At 43.3% G+C, this 18,720-nt stretch overlaps 1 protein-coding gene across 3 annotated transcripts in view; it reads right to left on the bottom strand.

Moving 5' to 3' along the window:
* TJP1 (tight junction protein 1) overlaps window positions 1-16,706 on the bottom strand; it is a gene marked incomplete at its 5' end in the record, with an annotated part of 252,576 nt that extends 235,870 nt beyond the window's left edge. For all 3 annotated transcript variants that reach the window (XM_082618294.1, XM_082618296.1, XM_082618298.1), the window contains one exon: window positions 16,534-16,706. In XM_082618294.1, the coding sequence (XP_082474420.1) occupies window positions 16,534-16,706 (173 nt within the window). The remainder of the gene's footprint in view (window positions 1-16,533) is intronic.
* Between the last annotated feature and the right edge of the window lie 2,014 nt (window positions 16,707-18,720).

Here is an 18,720-nt window from a genome sequence, read left to right as displayed (position 1 = left end):
CTAGATCCATCCACGTCTCTACAAATGACCCAATTTCGCTTTTTATGGCTGAGTAATATTCTACTGTATATATATACCATATCTTCTTTATCCATTTGTCTGTCAATAGGCATTTAGGTTGCTTCCATGACCTGGCTATTGTAAATAGTGCTGCAATGAACATTGGGGTACATGACTCTTTTTGAATTATGGTTTTCTCTGGGTATATGCCCAGTAGTGGAATTGCTGGGTCATATGGTAATTCTATTTTGAGCTTCTTTTTTTTTTTTTTTAAATAGAGGGAAGGATTATTTATTTATTTATTTATTTTTGGCTGTGTTGGGTCTTTGTTTTGTGTGAGGGCTTTCTCTAGGTGTGGCAAGCAGGGGCCACTCTTCATCATGGTGCTCAGGCCTTTCACTGTCACAGCCTCTCTTGTTGCGGGGCACAGGCTCCAGACGCGCAGGCTCAGTAGTTGTGGCTCACAGGCCTAGCTGCTCCGCGGCATGTGGGATCTTCCCAGACCAAGGCTCAAACTCGTGTCCCCTGCATTGGCAGGCAGATTCTCAACCACTGCGCCACCAGGGAAGCCCTATTTTTAGTTTCTAAGGAACCTCCATACTGTTCTCCATAGTGGCTGTATCAATTTACATTCCCACCAACAGTGCAAGACGGTTCCTTTTTCTCCACACCCTCACTGGCATTTGCTGTTTGTAGATTTTCTGATGATGCCCATTCTAACTGGTGTGAGGTGATACCTCATTGTAGTTTTGATTTGCATTTCTCTAATAATTAGTGATGTTGAGCAGCTTTTCATGTGCTTCTTGGCCATCTGTAAGTCTTCTTTGCAGAAATGTCTATTTAGGTCTTCTGCCCATTTTTGGATTCAGTTGTTTGTTTCTTTAATATTGAGCTTCATTAGCTGTTTATATATTTTGGAGATTAATCCTTTGTCGGTTGATTCGTTGGCAAGTATTTTCTCCCACTCTGAGGGCTGTCTTTTCATCTTGTTTGTAGTTTCCTTTGCTTTGCAAAAGCTTTTAAGTTTCATTAGGTCCCATTTGTTTATTTTTGTTTTTATTTCCATTTCTCTAGGAGGTGGAACAAAAAAGATCTTGCTGTGATTTATGTCAAAGAGTGTTCTTCCTATGTTTTCCTCTAAGAGTTTTATAGTGTCTGGTCTTACATTTAGGTCTCTAATCCATTTTGAGTTTATTTTTGTGGATGGTGTTAGGGAGTGTTCTAATTTCATTCTTTTACATGTAGCTGTCCAGTTTTCCCAGCACCACTTATTGAAGAGACTGTCTTTTCTCCATAGTATATCCTTGCCTCCTTTGTCATAGATTAGTTGACCATAGGTGTGTGGGTTTATCTCTGGGCTTTCTATCCTGTTCCATTGATCTATATTTCTGTTTTTTGCCAGTACCATATTGTCTTGATTACTGTAGTTTTGTAGTATAGTCTGAAGTAAGGGAGTCTGATTCCTCCAGCTCCATTTTTTTCCTTCAAGACTGCTTTGGCTATTCGGGGTCTTTTGTGTCTCCGTACAAATTTTAAGATTTTTTTGTTCTAGTTCTGTAAAAAATGCCACTGGTAATTTGATAGGGATTGCATTGAATCTGTAGACTGCTTTGGGTAATATAGTCATTTTCATAATGTTGATTCTTCCAATCCAAGAACATGGTATATCTCTCCATCTATTTGTGTCATCTTTGATTTCTTTCAAGAGCTCCTAACTTCTCTTTCTTTTCATCCCTTTCTTTTGTGAGTCTTTAGCTTACTTCTCCAGATTACTAATTTGCTTTTCAATTTTGTCAATTCAGCAATTCTTTTACTTTAATGAGTATATTTTAAATCTGTAAAGTGTCTAGTATGCTTTTTTATTAGTAGAATATTCTCTTGCATCTTTCTGAAAACCATGTTAATCCAAAGTTTTTCCTTTTTCTTGGAGATTAGTTCCTCTGTTTGTTGAATGTGGTATTCTCTTAATACTGGCTTTTTCCAATTGTTGTGTGATTTTTAAAGTCTATTTATATTTCTATTAGAGAACGTCTGTTTCCCCATAGTAGTACTTAAGGTGGCCTGCCTTTGGCAGCTCTGGCAGAAACAGGACACACTGCCGGGAGGTCCGTGAGGCAGCTTCTCTTCTGCGTCAAGGGATGCAGTGGACATCTCAGGTTCAGCCCTGTCTCCCTGGCCCTAGTGCCCACATCACTGCCTCAGTGAGAAAGCAACACTGCTGTCCCCTCCGTGTCATACATCAGTGAGGATGAGGGAGTTGGATCTGATGAACCCCCCACACGTCCCCTGCTCCTTCTATCCCTTGATGCTGCTTTAAGCCTCCCACCCTTAACTTTGCAGGAATCTTCTGCACATTTTCCGGACAATGGTTTCTGCAAGGTATTTCTCTCAGTAGATCTGTCCCTATCTACTAACTACTTCTCAGACATTCCTCAAGAATGCTGGTCCAGGGGGCTTCCCTGGTGGCACAGTGGTTGAGAGTCCGCCTGCCGATGCAGGGGACACGGGTTCATGCCCCGGTCCGGGAAGATCCCACATGCTGCAGAGCGGCTGGGCCCGTGAGCCATGGCCGCTGAGCCTGTGCGTACTGCAAAAAGAAAAAAAAAAAAAAAAGAATGCTGGTCCATCGATGGTATTTTTTATTGTTTACTCAGATTGTTATTGTTTTTGTTGTAGCTTTTTTAATTTATATTTTTGTTATTTCATTGGGTTCCAATGAGTCCACCTTTCAAGTCATCTCCCAGAGTAAAATTTGGGTGATGCCACTTTCATTATTCTCAACACAAAGAGCAGCACCCTGTATAGTTTTGTTCTCCTCTCTGCAGGGTAAAAGATTCCATAAAAATAATAAAAACTCTGCTCAAGAAGAGGGCATATGGTCACTAATTATTAGAGAAATGCAAATCAAAACTACAATGAGGTATCACCTCACACCGGTCAGAATGGCCATCACCTACAAACAATAAATGCTGGAGAGGGTGTGGGGGAAAGGAACCCTGCTACATCGTTGGGATCCCTCCTACACTCTACACTAAAAACAAAGCTACCAAATGATCCAGCAATCCCTCTCCTGCACATATATATGGAGAAAACCATAATTCGAAAGGATACATGCACCCCAATGTTCATAGCAGCACTATTTACAATAGCCAAGACATGAAAGCAACCTAAATGTCCGTCAACAGAGGAATGAATAAAGAAAATGTGGCACAGGGACTTCCCTGGTGGGTGCAGTGGTTAAGAACCCGCCTGCCAATGGAGGGAACACGGGTTCAAGCCCTGGTCCGGGAAGATCCCACATGCCATGGAGCAACTAAGACCATGCGCCACAACTACTGAGCCCGTGCTCTAGAGCCCGCGAGCCACAACTACTGGGCCCGCGTGCCACAACTACTGAAGCCCACCCGCCTAGAGCCCATGCTCCACAACAAGAGAAGCCACCACAGTGAGAAGGCTGCACACCGCAATGAAGAGTAGCCCCTGCTCACCACAACTAGAGGAAGCCCCCGCACAGCAACAAGGACCCAATGCAGCCAAAAAATAAATAAATAAATTTATTTTTTTAAAAAAAGATGTGGTACACATATACAATGGAATATTACTCATTTATAAAAAAGAACAGGGCCTCCCTGGTGGCGCAGTGGTTGAGAGTCCGCCTGCCGATGCAGGGGATACGGGTTCGTGCCCCGGTCTGGGAGGATCCCATATGCCGCGGAGCGGCTGGGCCCGTGAGCCATGGCCGCTGGGCCTGCGCATCCGGAGCCTGTGCTCCGCAACGGGGGAGGCCACAGCAGTGAGAGGCCCGCATACCGCAAAAAGAAGAAAAAAAAATAAAAAAAAAAAATAAAAAATAAAAAAGAACAAAATAATGCCATTTGCAGCGACATGGATGGACCTAAAGATTGTCATACTGAGTGAAGTAAGTCAGAGAAAGACAGATATCATATGATATCGCTTATTGGACTCTAAAGAAATGGTACAAATGAACCTATTTACAAAATAGAAGTCCAGTCACAGACGTAGAAAGCAAACTTGTGGTTACTTGGGGGAAAGCAGGGGGAGGGATAAATTGGGAGATTGGGATTGACATGTACACACTACTATGTATAAAACAGATAACTAATAAGAACCTACTGTATAGCACAGGTGAGCACAATACTCTATAATAACCTATATGGGAATAGAATCTAAAAGAGTGGATATATATGTATGTATAACTGGCTCACTTTGCTGTACAGCAAAAACTAACACAACATTGTAAATCAACTATACTCCAATTTAAGAAAAAAAAGAAGGCACGTGGGAAAGAAAAACAGAATGGTAAAACAATATACAAGGCTTAAATTTTCTTTATTTCCTCTCTCTCATTTCATGTTGATAGCACTGCCTATATGGTGTGATCATTTATAAGAAATTAACACAAATGTAATATAAACTTTTCTCCACAAAGAAAATTTTCAAAAGATTTTCCTCTCATCTGACTTAGAGAGGCATCACTATTTTCCTTTTCTGCAAACCTAAAAGCCTAAAACCTAAAGTCTGCAATAAGTATTTATATCCACCAAATTTTATAAATGACTAAAAGCCAAGAAATTTATCAGACTTAACACAATGTAATATTAAATCCAGTAACAAAGTAAAAGAGAAAAGAAAGATCCTAAATATAACTAGAAGAATGGACTCTCCCCCACCCTACCAGGATCATAATAAAAACCTTTAATAACCAGGAAGGATGAGCTGGCATATACCAGGTGAATATCAGGTCGGTACCCGCCCTACCCACAGACTCAGCGGGAGGACAGTGTCTTGTCCTAGAACTGAACCAGCTCCTAGAGAGTAATTTTAGTAACTTTAAAGCTCAGACCAGATCTCTGTGAAGCTAAAAGGTCAACTGTTAAAAAGCCTATGGCTCAGTCATGGTCCCCCTTTCTTTGATGGGAGATAAAGAAAAGAAATAAACAGGTCCAGATAATAATGGACCAGATTATTATGCAGAAGGAGTCGAGATATAAGGGAATTTTAAATGTCACTTCTCTTTTGTTTTAATATTTCTCAAGAATTAATATTTGTCCTGGGGTGGAAATACGTGTGTTCAAATAGTTCTCTGCTAGACATGCACGAGAATACAGAGGTGCATCTACAACTCAGGTGGGGAGTACTGTCTTTGGGTACCCATGATGTGGAGTAAAAGGAGCCTCTGTCACCCCGAGGCACCGCTCTCCCCCAACCTGAGGTATTCCCCCACTGAATACCTCAGACTGTGGAGATCATTCCCCAAATATTTAGGAGAACAGCCTTTGATGACAGGGAAATAAAGTTAGGAAGTGAGCTGTAAGCACCTTGGATGCTTTCCCTTGAACTCTGGAGAAATCAATACTTGGCCTACAATGAAGTTTTTATTTTCCCAATTCTTAATTCCATTTAATCATCCCTAAGGGGTAACTGGGGAGAAAATGTCTGCCTCTCTCCACTCGCTTCATAACTTCTCTAACAGCGTAGTGTTTTTATTTGCAGCCTTGGCTGACAGGCTTAAAAGGCAGAAACCCAGAGTCCATCCTCTCATTTTGTTATAACTCAGCAGATTTGGCTCACGACCAGTTTTGACCACGGTTCACTTGGGACAAACAGCTCCCAAGCTCATCTACCACACCCATTTCTAATTTCTAGTGGAAAAGAACTCAATAATAACAAAGAATTGGGCAAAAATAATGAAGATCGTAAAAACAAAGTGGTTATACAAGAACAAAACTATCAACAAAAGTAATATCTAATAATCCTTCTACAATATATTAATTATAAAATATCAGCAACTGACAGCTACAACCAAGTTAAGATAACACTTATGAGAGAGAGCAAAGCATCCTTCCCCCAAATGAGGGGAATTCCAAACAAGAGTGTAAGAACAGGAGCCTTGAGATACTGCTAAGTATAGCAGGGCAGCTGACTTTATAAGGATACTGAGTACTTCTGAAGGATTCTTCAGTAGTGCTAGCAAAATGCTAATTTTTGTTTACGAGTACCAGACTTCGAAAACCTTAATAGCTCACTGAAAAGGTTCATATTAATGGTCCTTAGTTGTACTTATAAATAATAATGTGTGTAACTGCCTACAGTTTGCTCATTAAAGAAACCAAGGAAGGACTTGGATATTGGTCCTATCCAATCAGGGAACTCTGTGAGCCGTGAATGGGTCACAGGTCACCCTGGGAGAAACATCCTTTAAGGGACTTTCCTGTCCTTTTTTTCCTGTCTTCAGTCCGTCTCTCTTCCTGGACTGGAATGTCCTCGCTCAAATATGTTTTTAACCCCAAGAACTGACAGAAAATCTGAGGTGTGACTCTGGGCAAGCCAATGACCTCATCTGTAAAGTTGGGGAGATACAGCCCCCACCTCCCAGAGGGATATAGGGCCCAGCAGGGAACAAGCTCAATGAACAGCAGCTCTTCTTATTTCTGGAATCTATTAGATGACAACTTCAATGGACGAATGGATACTGCATGGCCTTCAATAATTACTGACTCAACTGGGAGAAACAGACTTAGAAGCATGAAGAAAATGATATGACACTCTTTTTCCCTAACATTCGTGTAAACGCTCCTGAAAGCACTCAATGCAAAAATCAAGGCTCTGGGGAGACCTTCAAGATGGTGGAGGAGTAAGACGTGGAGATACCTTCCTCCCCACAAATACATCAGAAATACATCTACATGTGGAACAACTCCTCCAGAACACCTACTGAACGCTGGCAGAAGAGCTCAGACTTTCCAAAAGGCAAGAAACTCCCCCACGTACCTGGGTAGGGAGAAAGAAAAAAGAAAAAACAGAGACAAAAGAATAGGGACGGGACTTGCACCAGTGGGAGGGAGCTGTGAAGGAGGAAAGGTTTCCACACACTAGGAAGCCCCTTCACTGGCCGAGACGGGGTTGGGGGCAAGCTTTGGAGCCATACAGGAGAGCACAGCAACAGGGGTGCAGAGGGCAAAGTGAAGAGATTCCCGCACAGAGGATCGGTGCCAACCAGCACTCACCAGCCCAAGAGGCTTGTCTGCTCACCCACCAGGGCGGGCTGGGGCTGAGAGCTGAGGCTCTGGCTTCGGAGTTCAGATCCCAGGGAGAGGACTGGGGTTGGCTGCGTGAACACAGCCTGAAGGGGCTAGTGCGCCACAGCTAGCAGGGAGGGAGTCCGGGAAAAAGTCTGGACCTGCCGAAGAGGTAAGAGACAACTGTTTCGGGGTGCGCGAGGAGAGGGGATTCAGAGCACCGCCTAAATGAGCTCCAGAGACAGGTGCGAGCTGCGGCTATCAGCGCGGACCCCAGAGATGGGCATGAGATGCTAAGGTTGCTGCTGCAGCCACCAAGAAGCCTGTGTGCAAGCACAGGTCACTATCCACACCTCCCCTCCCGGGAGACTGTGCAGCCCGCCACTGCCAGGGTCCCGTGATCCAGGGACAACTTCCCGGGGAGAACACACGGCGTGCCTCAGGCTGGTGCAACATCATGCCAGCCTCTGCCTGTACCCGGCATCTCTGGAATACCTGAATAGACAACGACTCATCCCAAAATTGAGGCAGTGGACTTTGTGTGATTTTGTCTGTAGAGCTTTGCTTTTACCATTTGTCCTAGTGGTCTGTATGTTTTTTTGTTTCGTTGTTTGGTTGGGGTTTTTTTTAGTATAGTTTTTAGCAATTGTTATGATTGATGGATTTGTTTTCTGGTTTGGTTGCTCTCTTCTTTCTTTCTTTCTTTTATTTTTATTACTTTTTCATTTTTTTATTTTTAATATATTTTTTAATTTTTTTATTTTTTAATAACTTTTTTTTTCTTTCTTTCTTTTTTTTCTCCCTTTTCTTCTAAGCCATGTGGCCGACAGGGTCTTGGTGCCCTGGCCGGGTGTCAGGCCTGTGTCTCTGAGGTGGGAGAGCCGAGTTCAGGACACTGGTCCACCAGAGACCTCCCAGCTCCACGTAATATCAAATGGCGAAAGCTCTCCCAGAGATCTCTATCTCAACGCTAAGACCCAGCTCCACTGAACGACCAGCAAGCTCCAGTGCTGGAAACCCTATGCCAAACAACTAGCAAGGCAGGAACACAACCCCACCCATTAGCAGAGAGGCTGCCTAAAATCATAATAAGGTCACAGACACTCCAAAACAAACCAGCAGACGCAGTCCTGTCCACCAGAAAGACAAGATCCAGCCTCATCCACCAGAACAGGCACCAGTCCCCTCCACCAAGAAGCCTACACAACTCACTGAACCAACCTTAGCCACTGGGGGCAGACACCAAAAACAAAGGGAACTACAAACCTGCAGCCTGCTAAAAGGAGATCCCAAAAACAATAAGTTAAGCAAAATGAGAAGACAGAGAAACACACAGTAGATGAAGGAGCAAGGTAAAACCCCACCAGACCAAACAAATGAAGAGGAAACAGGCAGTCTACCTGAAAAAGAATTCAGAGTAATGATAGTAAAGGTGATCCAAAATCTTGGAAACAGAATGGAGAAAATACAAGAAAACTTTAAGGACGTAGAAGAACTAAAGAGCAAACAAACAATGATGAACAACACAGTAAATGAAATATGTTCTACATGTGGAACAATCAATAATAAAAGGACATATTTAAAGTGATGAAAGGGAAAAACCTACCACCAAGATTACTCTACCCACCAAGGATCTCATTCTGATTCGATGGGGAAATTAAAACCTTTACAGACAAGCAAAAGCTAAGAGGATTCAGCACCATCAAACAAGCTTTACAGCAAATGCTAAAGGAACTTCTCTAGGCAGGAAACACAAGAGAAGGAAAAGACCTACAATAACAAACCCAAAACAATTAAGAAAATTAAGGAACATACATATCAATAACTAACTTAAAAGTAAATGGATTAAATGCTCCAACCAAAAGACACAGACTGGCTGAATGGATACAAAAACAAGACCCATATATATGCTGTCAACAAGAGACCCACTTCAGACCTAGGGACACATACAGACTGAAAGTAAGGGGATGGAAAAAGATATTCCATGCAAATGGAAATCAAAAGCTGGAGTAGCAATTCTCATATCAGACAAAACAGACTTTAAAATAAAGACTGTGACAAGAGATAAGGAAGGACACTACATAATGATCAAAGGATCAATCCAAGAAGAAGATATAACAATTGTAAATATTTATGCACCCAACATAGGAGCACCTCAATACATGAGGCAAATAAATGCTAACAGCCATAAAAGGGGAAATCGACAGTAACACAATCATAGTAGGGGACTTTAACACCCCACTTTCACCACTGGACAGATCATCCAAAATGAAAATAAATAAGGAAACACAAGCTTTAAATGATACATTAAACAAGATGGACTTAATTGATATTTATAGGACATTCCATCCAAAAACAACAGAATACACTTTCTTCTCAAGTGCTCATGGAACATTCTCCAGGATAGATCATATCTTGGGTCACAAATCAAGCCTTGGTAAATTTAAGAAAACTGAAATCGTATCAAGTATCTTTTCCAACCACAACGTTATGAGACTAGATATCAATTACAGGAAAAAAATCTGTAAAAAATGCAAACACACGGAGGCTAAACAATGCACTACTAAATAACCAAGAGATCACTGAAGAAATCAAAGAGGAAGTCAAAAAATACCTAGAAACAAATGACAATGAAAACACAACGAAGCAAAACCTATGGGATACAGCGAAAGCAATTCTAAGAGCGAAGTTTATAGCAATACAATCCTACCTCAAGAAACAAGAAACATCTCAAATAAACAACCTAACCTTACACCTAAAGAAATTAGAGAAAGAACAACAAAAACCCTCCAAAGTTAGCAGAAGGAAAGAAATCATAAAGATCAGATCAGAAATAAATGAAAAAGCAATGAAGGAAACGATAGCAAAGATCAATAAAACTAAAAGCTGGTTCTTTGCAAAGATAAACAAAATTGATAAACCATTAGCCAGACTCATCAAGAAAAAAGGGGAAAAGACTCAAATCAATAGAATTAGAAATGAAAAAGGAGAAGTAACAACTGACACTGCAGAAATATAAAGGATCATGAGAGATTACTACAAGCAACTATATGCCAGTAAAATGGACAATCTGGAAGGAATGGACAAACTCATAGAAAAGCACAACCTTCCAAGACTGAACCAGGAAGAAACAGAAAATATAAACAGACCAATCACAAGCACTGAAATTGAGATGGTGATTAAAAATCTTCCAACAAACAAAAGCCCAGGACCAGATGGCTTCACAGGCGAATTCTATCAAACATTTAGAGAAGAGCTAACACCTACCCTTCTGAAACTCTTCCAAAATACAGCAGAGGGAGGAACACTCCCAAACTCATTCTACGAGGCCACCATTATCCTGATACCAAAACCAGACAAAGATGTCACAAAAAACGAAAACTACAGGCCAATATCACTGATGAACACAGATGCAAAAATCCTCCACAAAATACTAGCAAACAGAATCCAGCAGCACATTAAAAGGATCATACACCATGATCAAGTGGGGTTTATTCCAGGAATGCAAGGATTCTTCAATATACACAAATCAATCAATGTGATAAAACCATATTAACAAATTGAAGGAGAAAAACCATATGATCATCTCAGTAGATGCAGAAAAAACTTCTGACAAAATTCAACACACATTTATGATAAAAACCCTCCAGAAAGTAGGCATAGAGGAAACTTACCTCCACATAATAAAGGCCATATATGACAAACCCACAGCCAACATCGTCCTCAGTGGTGAAAAACTGAAACCATTTCCTCTAAGATCAGGAACAAGACAAGGTTGTCCACTCTCACCACTCTTATTCAACATAGTTTTCGAAGTTTTAGCCACAGCAATCAGACAAGAAAAAGAAATAAAAGGAATCCAAATCGGAAAAGAAGTAATGCTGTTATTGTTTGCAGATGACATGATACTATACACAAAGAATCCTAAATATGCTACCAGAAAACTACTAGAGCTAATCAATGAATTCGGTAAACTAACAGGATACAAAATTAATGCACAGAAATCTCTTGCATTCCTATACACTAACAATGAAAAATCTGAAAGAGAAGTTAAGGAAACACTCCCATTTACCACTGCAACAAAAAGAATAAAATACCTAGCTATAAACCTACCTAAGGAGACAAAAGGCCTGTATGCAAAAAACTATAAGACGCTGATGAGAGAAATTAAAGATGATATAAACAGATGGAGAGATATACCATGTTCTTGGATTGGAATAATCAACATTATGAAAATGACTATACTACCCAAAGCAATCTACAGATTCAATGCAATCCCTATGAAACTACCAATGACATTTTCCACAAAACTAGAACAAAAAAATCTTAAAATCTGTATGGAGACAAAAAAGACCCCGAATAGCCAAAGCAGTCTTGAGGGAAAAAAACGGAGCTGGAGGAATCAGACTCCCTGACTTCAGACTATACTACAAAGCTACAGTAATCAAGACAATATGGTACTGGCAAAAAACAGAAATGTAGATCAATGGAACAGGATAGAAAGCCCAGAGATAAACCTACGCACCTATGGTCAACTTATCTATGACAAAGGAGGTAAGGATAGACAGTCCTTCAATAAGTCTCTTATTGAAGACAGTCTCTTCAATAAGAGAGACAGTCTCTTCAATAAGTGGTGCTGGGAAAACTGGACAGCTACATGTAAAAGAATGAAATTAGAACACTCCCTAACACCATCCACAAAAATGAACTCAAAATGGATTAAAGACCTAATGTAAGGACAGACACTACAAAACTCTTAGAGGAAAACATAGGCAGAACACTCTGTAACATAAATCACAGCAAGATCCTTTTTGACCCGCCTCCTAGAGAAGTGGAAATAAAAACAAAAATAAACAAATGGGACCTAATGAAACTTAGAAGCTTTTGCACAGCAACGGAAAACATAAACAAGATGAAAAGACAACCCTCAGAATGGGAGAAAATATTTGCATATGAAGCAACTGACAAAGGATTAATCTCCAAAATTTACAAGCAGCTCATTCAGCTCAATATCAAAAATACAAACAACCCAATCCAAAAATGGGCTGAAGACCTAAATAGACATTTCTCCAAAGAAGATATACAGATTGCCAACAAATACATGAAAGGATGCTCAACATCACTAATCATTAGAGAAATGCAAACCAAAACTACAATGAGGTATCACCTCACAACAGTCAGAATGGGCATCATCAAAAAATCTACAAACAATAAATGCTGGAGAGGGTGTGGAGAAAAGGGAACCCTCTTGCACTGTTGGTGGGAATGTAAGTTGATACATCCACTATGGAGAACAGTATGGAGGTTCCTTAAAAAACTAAAGATAGAACCACCATACGACCCAGCAATCCCACTACTGGGCATATACCCTGAGAAAACCATAATTCAAAAAGAGTCACATACCACAATGTTCACTGTAGCTCTATTTACAATAGTCAGGACATGGAAGCAACCTAAGTGTCCATCGAGAGATGAATGGATAAAGAAGATGTGGCACATATATACAATGGAATATTACTCAGCCATAAAAAGAAACAAAATTGAGTTATTTGTAGTGAGGTGGATGGACCTAGAGTCTGTCATACAGAGTGAAGTCAGAAAGAGAAAAACAAATACCGTATGCTAACAAATGTATATGGAATGTTAAAAAGAAAACAAACAACGGTTCTGAAGAACCTAGGGATAGGACAGGAATTAAGACACAGATGTAGAGAATGGACTTGAGGACATGGGGAGGGGGAAGGGTAAGCTGGGACAAAGTGAGAGAGTGGCATGGACATATATACACTACCAAATGTGGAATAGATAGCTAGTGGGAAGCAGCCGCATAGCACAGGGAGATCAGCTCGGTGCTTTATGACCACCTAGAGGGGTGGGATAGGGAGGGTGGGAGGGAGACACAAGAGGGAGGAGATATTGGGATGTATGTATATGTATAGCTGATTCACTTTGTTATAAAGCAGAAACTAACACACCATTGTAAAGCAATTATACCCCAATAAGATGTTAAAAAAAAACAAGGCTCTGACAACAATAAACTTACTTTGAAAATATTTTTTGCATTTCACCTAAAATAGACAGGAGTAACAGCTATTTGGGCCTCACACCCGCTGAACAGCAAGGAGCCGGCCATGGTTCCCGCAATGGACTGAACTGTGCCCCTCCTCCCCCCACCTCCTAACAACCCAGTGGATGTGACCCTGTTTAGAGAAAGTGTCTTCACAGAGGTTACTATGGTGAGGATCTCGAGATGAGCTCACCCTGGATTACCCAGCTGGACCCTAACTCCGATGACAAGTGTTCTTATAAGAGACAGAAGAGGAGAAGACAAGACAGAGAAGACCACGTGAGGGTGCTGAGAGAGACTGAAGAGGAACCCAAGGAACCCTGGGGCCACAGACACTGGAGGAGGCAGGAAGGATTCTCCCCAGAGCTCCTGGGGGAGCGTGGCCCTGCCGACGCCTTCATTTCAGACTATGGCCTCCAGAACTGGGGGAGAAGAAATTCCTGTTGCTTTCAGTGATCTGTTACGGCAGATCTAGGAAATACCGCGCTCTACTGCTTCTGTCCATCACTGACCATTATCTGAGGCCCCCAGAGCAGGCAGCAGCCACACAAACTCACATCTCCCTCGGGTAACAGGCCTGAGTTCCAGGTTTGTGAACAGTAATGATTCAGAACCAAACACTGCAAACACTCCTACTTACTAAACTTCTTAGAGAAGGAGCCAAGAAGAGGGCTCCTGCAGGCTCCACTGATGCAGGTCTGGCTGTGTGTCCGCTTCAGTTTCCATGTAAAATGGTCTGCAAGTGCTCTATTCCTTAAAGGATTTGTAGAGCCAGTTAGAAAGACAGAAAGATTGCAAAGAAGAAAGCGGATGAGCACAAATGGCCAAACTAGATAGGAGTGTGGGGCCAAAGCACTGGCCCATTCAACCGTAACCTTCACTTAGACGGGCATAAGCTTTGCAGGTGTGCAGTCTTCCCATACAGACTGCAATAGTTTAAAGAGAGAGAAACACAGGGAGCCTACACATCTTCCTAAACGTCTTCACAGAAACCTTTATATAAGCCATGAACAATGACCGTGGTATGTCCTCACGTCTTGTAAATGGACATAAGCTGGTGCACCCCAAGATCTGAATGCACTATTGATGTCGCCTGTGGGTTCCCACCAACCACTGTGGAGACAGACCCCATCCTCACATCTTCTAGCCAAATAATGGCCCCCATCCATCTCAAATTCTCCACATGCAGTTGCTAGGGCACTGGCAAAATGAAATGTTATCTAGAAAATAAATTCCAGAAGACGTAAGAGATAGATTAACCAGACAGCACAATATTCTCCAACTAAAAAAAAAAAGACTATACATCTATGTCCCAAAGTACCACCACCCAGTGCCGAGTTTTGTAGAGTGTGCTCTTCACTTTGCCACTGGAGAAAGTAGATGAACATTTGCAAATCCGCTTATCATTGAGTGGAAATCCTGAAATGCTCATTTAAGATTGTGGGAAAGCTCAATGAAATCCCCCTCTTTCCAGGCTGTCTCTTCATAAGACGGTTTTTAATGCTGGTCCCAAGTCATTGCCTGCCTCAAACGTGAATCTCTAGAGTACAAATGTTACTGGGATTTTATTTCCTTGTGTTCTCTCTTCCCATACTCGGGAAACTAGTTACAGAAGCAGCACTCCAATGATAAGAAAGAATAAACCAAGCTTCTTGACCTTGTGACCAATTGCTGCTAATATTCATGCCTAACAGCTCCTCAAACCTTATCTCCACATCTAGGTTTTTAAGTGTAACATGAAGAAAATTTCCTTGGGAATTCCTTGGCGGTCCAGTGGTTAGGACTCTGTGCTTTCACTGCCAAGCATGCAGGTTCAATCCCTGGTCAGGAAACTAAGATCCTGCAAGCCGTTCAGCGCGGCCAAAACAAATTCCTTAACTTTCTTTTCCAATTATGTATTAAGAATTCATTTATTCAACAGTTATCTTTTGTGAACCTATTTTGTACCAGACACTGCTTGAAGGGAATTTAGTAATCAACTAAACAGACTAAAGCCCTGGCCCCATGCTACTTACATTCTAGGGTGGGGGGAGAAGCGATATATATGAAAATTAAGTAAAATATGCAGTGTGTTCCATACTGATAAGCACTCAGGAGAAAATCTGGGTCGGGGGTAAGACTGTTGGTGCTGACCTCTCCTTTTTTTTTTTTTTTTTCTGTAAACCATCCATCTGAAAAGTCAACTTCAAATGTTACTGCTTCTTGCTTCAGAATAATGACATATTCTTGATGTATTTGCTAAAACTTTCTTGCATGGACATTTCTTAATTCAATCACTGTCAACTTTTACCAGCCTAGTCTTCCAGGTGTTGTCACTTGCTGTTCATCAAATTAAAATATTTTGCAGAATAAATTTATCTTTTTTTAACAACTGGGTGGGAGTGGGGGGTGGGGGTGGGGTGGAGGAAGACAATAATATTTACTCAGCACCTACTATGCAGCGGGGGAGAGTGGCCAGCACTTTGTATTGACCATCACAGTTGGTCTACACATGGCCCCATGAGGTAGAGAACACTGTTCCCATTTTACAGATGAAGAAACAGATTCTCCAGCAACTTGTCTATGGTCACACAATAAGTGGCACAGCTGAAATTTGAACTTGGCTGCTCATAATTTTTGGTCTTACCACCAAAATTCTCCACCACTGGGAGTTTATTTTTAAGCTTTTTCCTGGCTGCTCAATCCTTATGTTCCTTAGATCGTTATTCCTTTGCCTTACATAGCAGACATTACTCTTCCCAATGCTTAGATGCAGCCTCACTTCCTTTCCCTATAACCTTAAAATTAAACTGAACTATGTTCAGCTGAATTGAATCAACCTCTATCAACTATATTAACCACGCATTTTTTAATTGAAATAACCACTGAATACCACAATCACCGGCACCTTTTTTCTACAGTCACCACCCCTTTACTGGACCATTCCTCTTGTGACAGAACCGCACACCTAAGTCCCAAGTGGATGGAACGCCTGGGTCGCCACTGGGATTCCCTGTGACATGTTTACATGCTAATAAAACGCGATACAATCCGATAGATGATCCGCTGTCTACACCGGTTCCAGGTGACCCTAGACACCTTTCTTTAGGGGCGTTCTTCCCGTTACCCCGAGAGCGATTTCCAGGTGGGAGCACCGGACGGCCTACAGGTAAAGCCCAGTCACCGACCCCGCGAGGATGACTCCGCCGGCCGCGGACGTCCCGACCCGGATCGGCGGCCGATGGATCCGAGGCGCCGCAGGAAACGCACGGCGAGCCCGGCTGGACGTTCGGAGCCAGAACCTGCCGGCGCGGCGCCTCCCTCGGCCGCGGTCCCCGCCCCGCCCGACCGCGCGCTCTCTGGTGACCGAGGGGGTTGAGATCGCCCACCGCCCGGGCCCCGGCCCGTTGCCCCCCGCCGACCCCCGCCCCCGGGCCCCGCCCTCACCACAGCCTCCTCTTGAGCGGCAGAAGGCTGCCGCGGTTGGACGGCGTGACGCCGATGGCCATCTGCAGCACCGTCAGGTACTTCTGGTACTTCATCTTGTCCCCGCTCCGCTCGCGGCCCGGGCCCCGCCGCCGCCGCCGCCGCCGCCGGCACAGCCCCTCCAGGCGCCGCATAGGTCAGCCCTGGGCCATCCGCCGCCGCCCGCACCCACCGCCCCGCGCCCCTGCCGCCGCCGCTGCCGCCGCCGCCGCCACCGCCGCCGTGCGTCCGGCCGTGCGTGCCGGGTCCCGCGCCCGCGTGCGTGCGTGCCCGCCGTTCCCGCCGCCGCCGCCGTGCGTGGCCCGCGCCCCGTCGCCCCCGCGCTGCGCACCGGCTGGCGGGGCTCTGGTCCGGAACGGCGGGCGAGGCCGGTACCGCCCCGCATTGCCCCCCCGCCCCGCCCATCCCGTCCTCCGCCCCGCCTCCGCGGCCTCGCTCCCCTCAGCGCTTGGCGGGAGCTCGCTTTCCACCACCTCACTCCCCCAGAGTCCCAACCACAACCTTCCAGAGAGGGAAAAATTACTATTTTGTATTTATAATTACCCCCGAATAGCTGTCACCGTCACTTACGCTCTACCCTGAAGTGTGTGGACGCGTGCTGTATATAAAATGCACGCGTGTCTGTGTGTTGTACGTATGGATACTGCGTGTGTACACGTGCGGGCCTCACTGGCTGGCGGGCAGGCGGTGGACAGGACCCTGAACCGTGCAAAACCATCTTCATCAAGAGGAAAATCAACATTGTTCCACGACCTTTAAAAATGTCCAAACATGCCTAGCTGTTCATTCATGGTTAGAAAGTGTAGGGAAACGAAAAAAAAATTTAAAAAGCAAACCAATCATTTGTTATGCTGTAAAGCATTACAAACATGGAGACTTGAAGTGTTTTATTTCTGTGTAGGAAAAACTTAACAAGAGTGGCTTGAACAGTGCTTGTCTTTTCCTGAGAGTTGTTATATGCCGAGAGCGCATCTTTTCTGTGTCTTGGCAAAGCGTCCTGTTTCGGTCACTTTCAACGTTTTATCCTCTGGGCGTTCCCCATCGCGGAGTGTGTCCGAGTTCCTTTAATGCGATGTCCTCTGGGACGTCCCCATCCTTTTGTCACAGCCGATTCTTCATTCAAGTTTGCATTCCGTGCGATTCCCCCAGCGGCGCATCTAAAGGCTCTGGAAAGGTGGCAATATCAGCATTCCCACAGTTGCCTATTCTTTTATAACTCCAATTACATTCCATTCATATTTCATGCCACTTCCATCTTTATCGTTTTTTGTTTCTTTGCTGCAGTTCCATCTTTGTTGCCCAATTTCCTCATTCAGTTACCCTTTTTCTGTTTTTGTTTTGTAACAAGGCTCTGTGGGTATATCACTGGGAGAAAAGGAGGCAACACAACGGCACACTTTGCTGTCAGTGGCTAAGCTAAAAAATGCTCAGAGACCAAATACTGACAACTTTGAAAGAACTGCTGTCGCTGATCGTGATGCACATGTTATGTGGTGATTTCTGGGCTAAAGAGCTGGAGTCAAGTTTGTACTATATGTATTGGTACTGGATGTATTTACTCAAAGTATGCCATGAGAACTGAAATTTCATCCATATTGTTGAGCAGCTGGTATTATTTAATTAAACCGTGGTAGCTGACATCAGGCATATCTGAACCTGCAAAGCAAGGACGGCCTGGAAGCAGGTGTATACTGTATGTGTATGTGAAGAGCACAGGTAACAAGTGCCTATGCACCCACCAGGCAGAATGATCAAATGTCAACCCACTCCCGCTACAATGCATCCCTCCTGTACATCTACTTAAACACTTCATTTTCAAATTAATTAGCACACAGGAGAATTAGAAAAAAAACAGTCTACTTCTGGTTTAGGCTCTCAACATGATTTCACAGTCACTTTGGTAGAAAAGCAGGTCTAAATCTATTTCACTTTTGTTTATTCAGAGGTTTTAGCTCTCACATAAAATGAGGAGTTGGCAGATCTTTCACACTGCAAATGTATATTCATACCTGGGAGAGGACCTTTTAAAAGGTACTGAGAGCAGTACTTTTTTTTTGTTTTGTTTTGTTTTGTTTTGCGGTACGCGGGCCTCTCACTGCTGTGGCCTCTCCCGTTGCGGAGCACAGGCTCCGGACGTGCAGGCTCAGC

Source organism: Mesoplodon mirus, assembly GCF_964341445.2.
Source record: "Mesoplodon mirus genome assembly, chromosome: 4".
Classification (NCBI taxonomy): Eukaryota; Metazoa; Chordata; class Mammalia; order Artiodactyla; family Ziphiidae; genus Mesoplodon; species Mesoplodon mirus.
The sequence above is the reverse complement of the archived record's forward strand: the minus strand, read 5'-3'. Positions and strand labels throughout refer to the sequence as shown.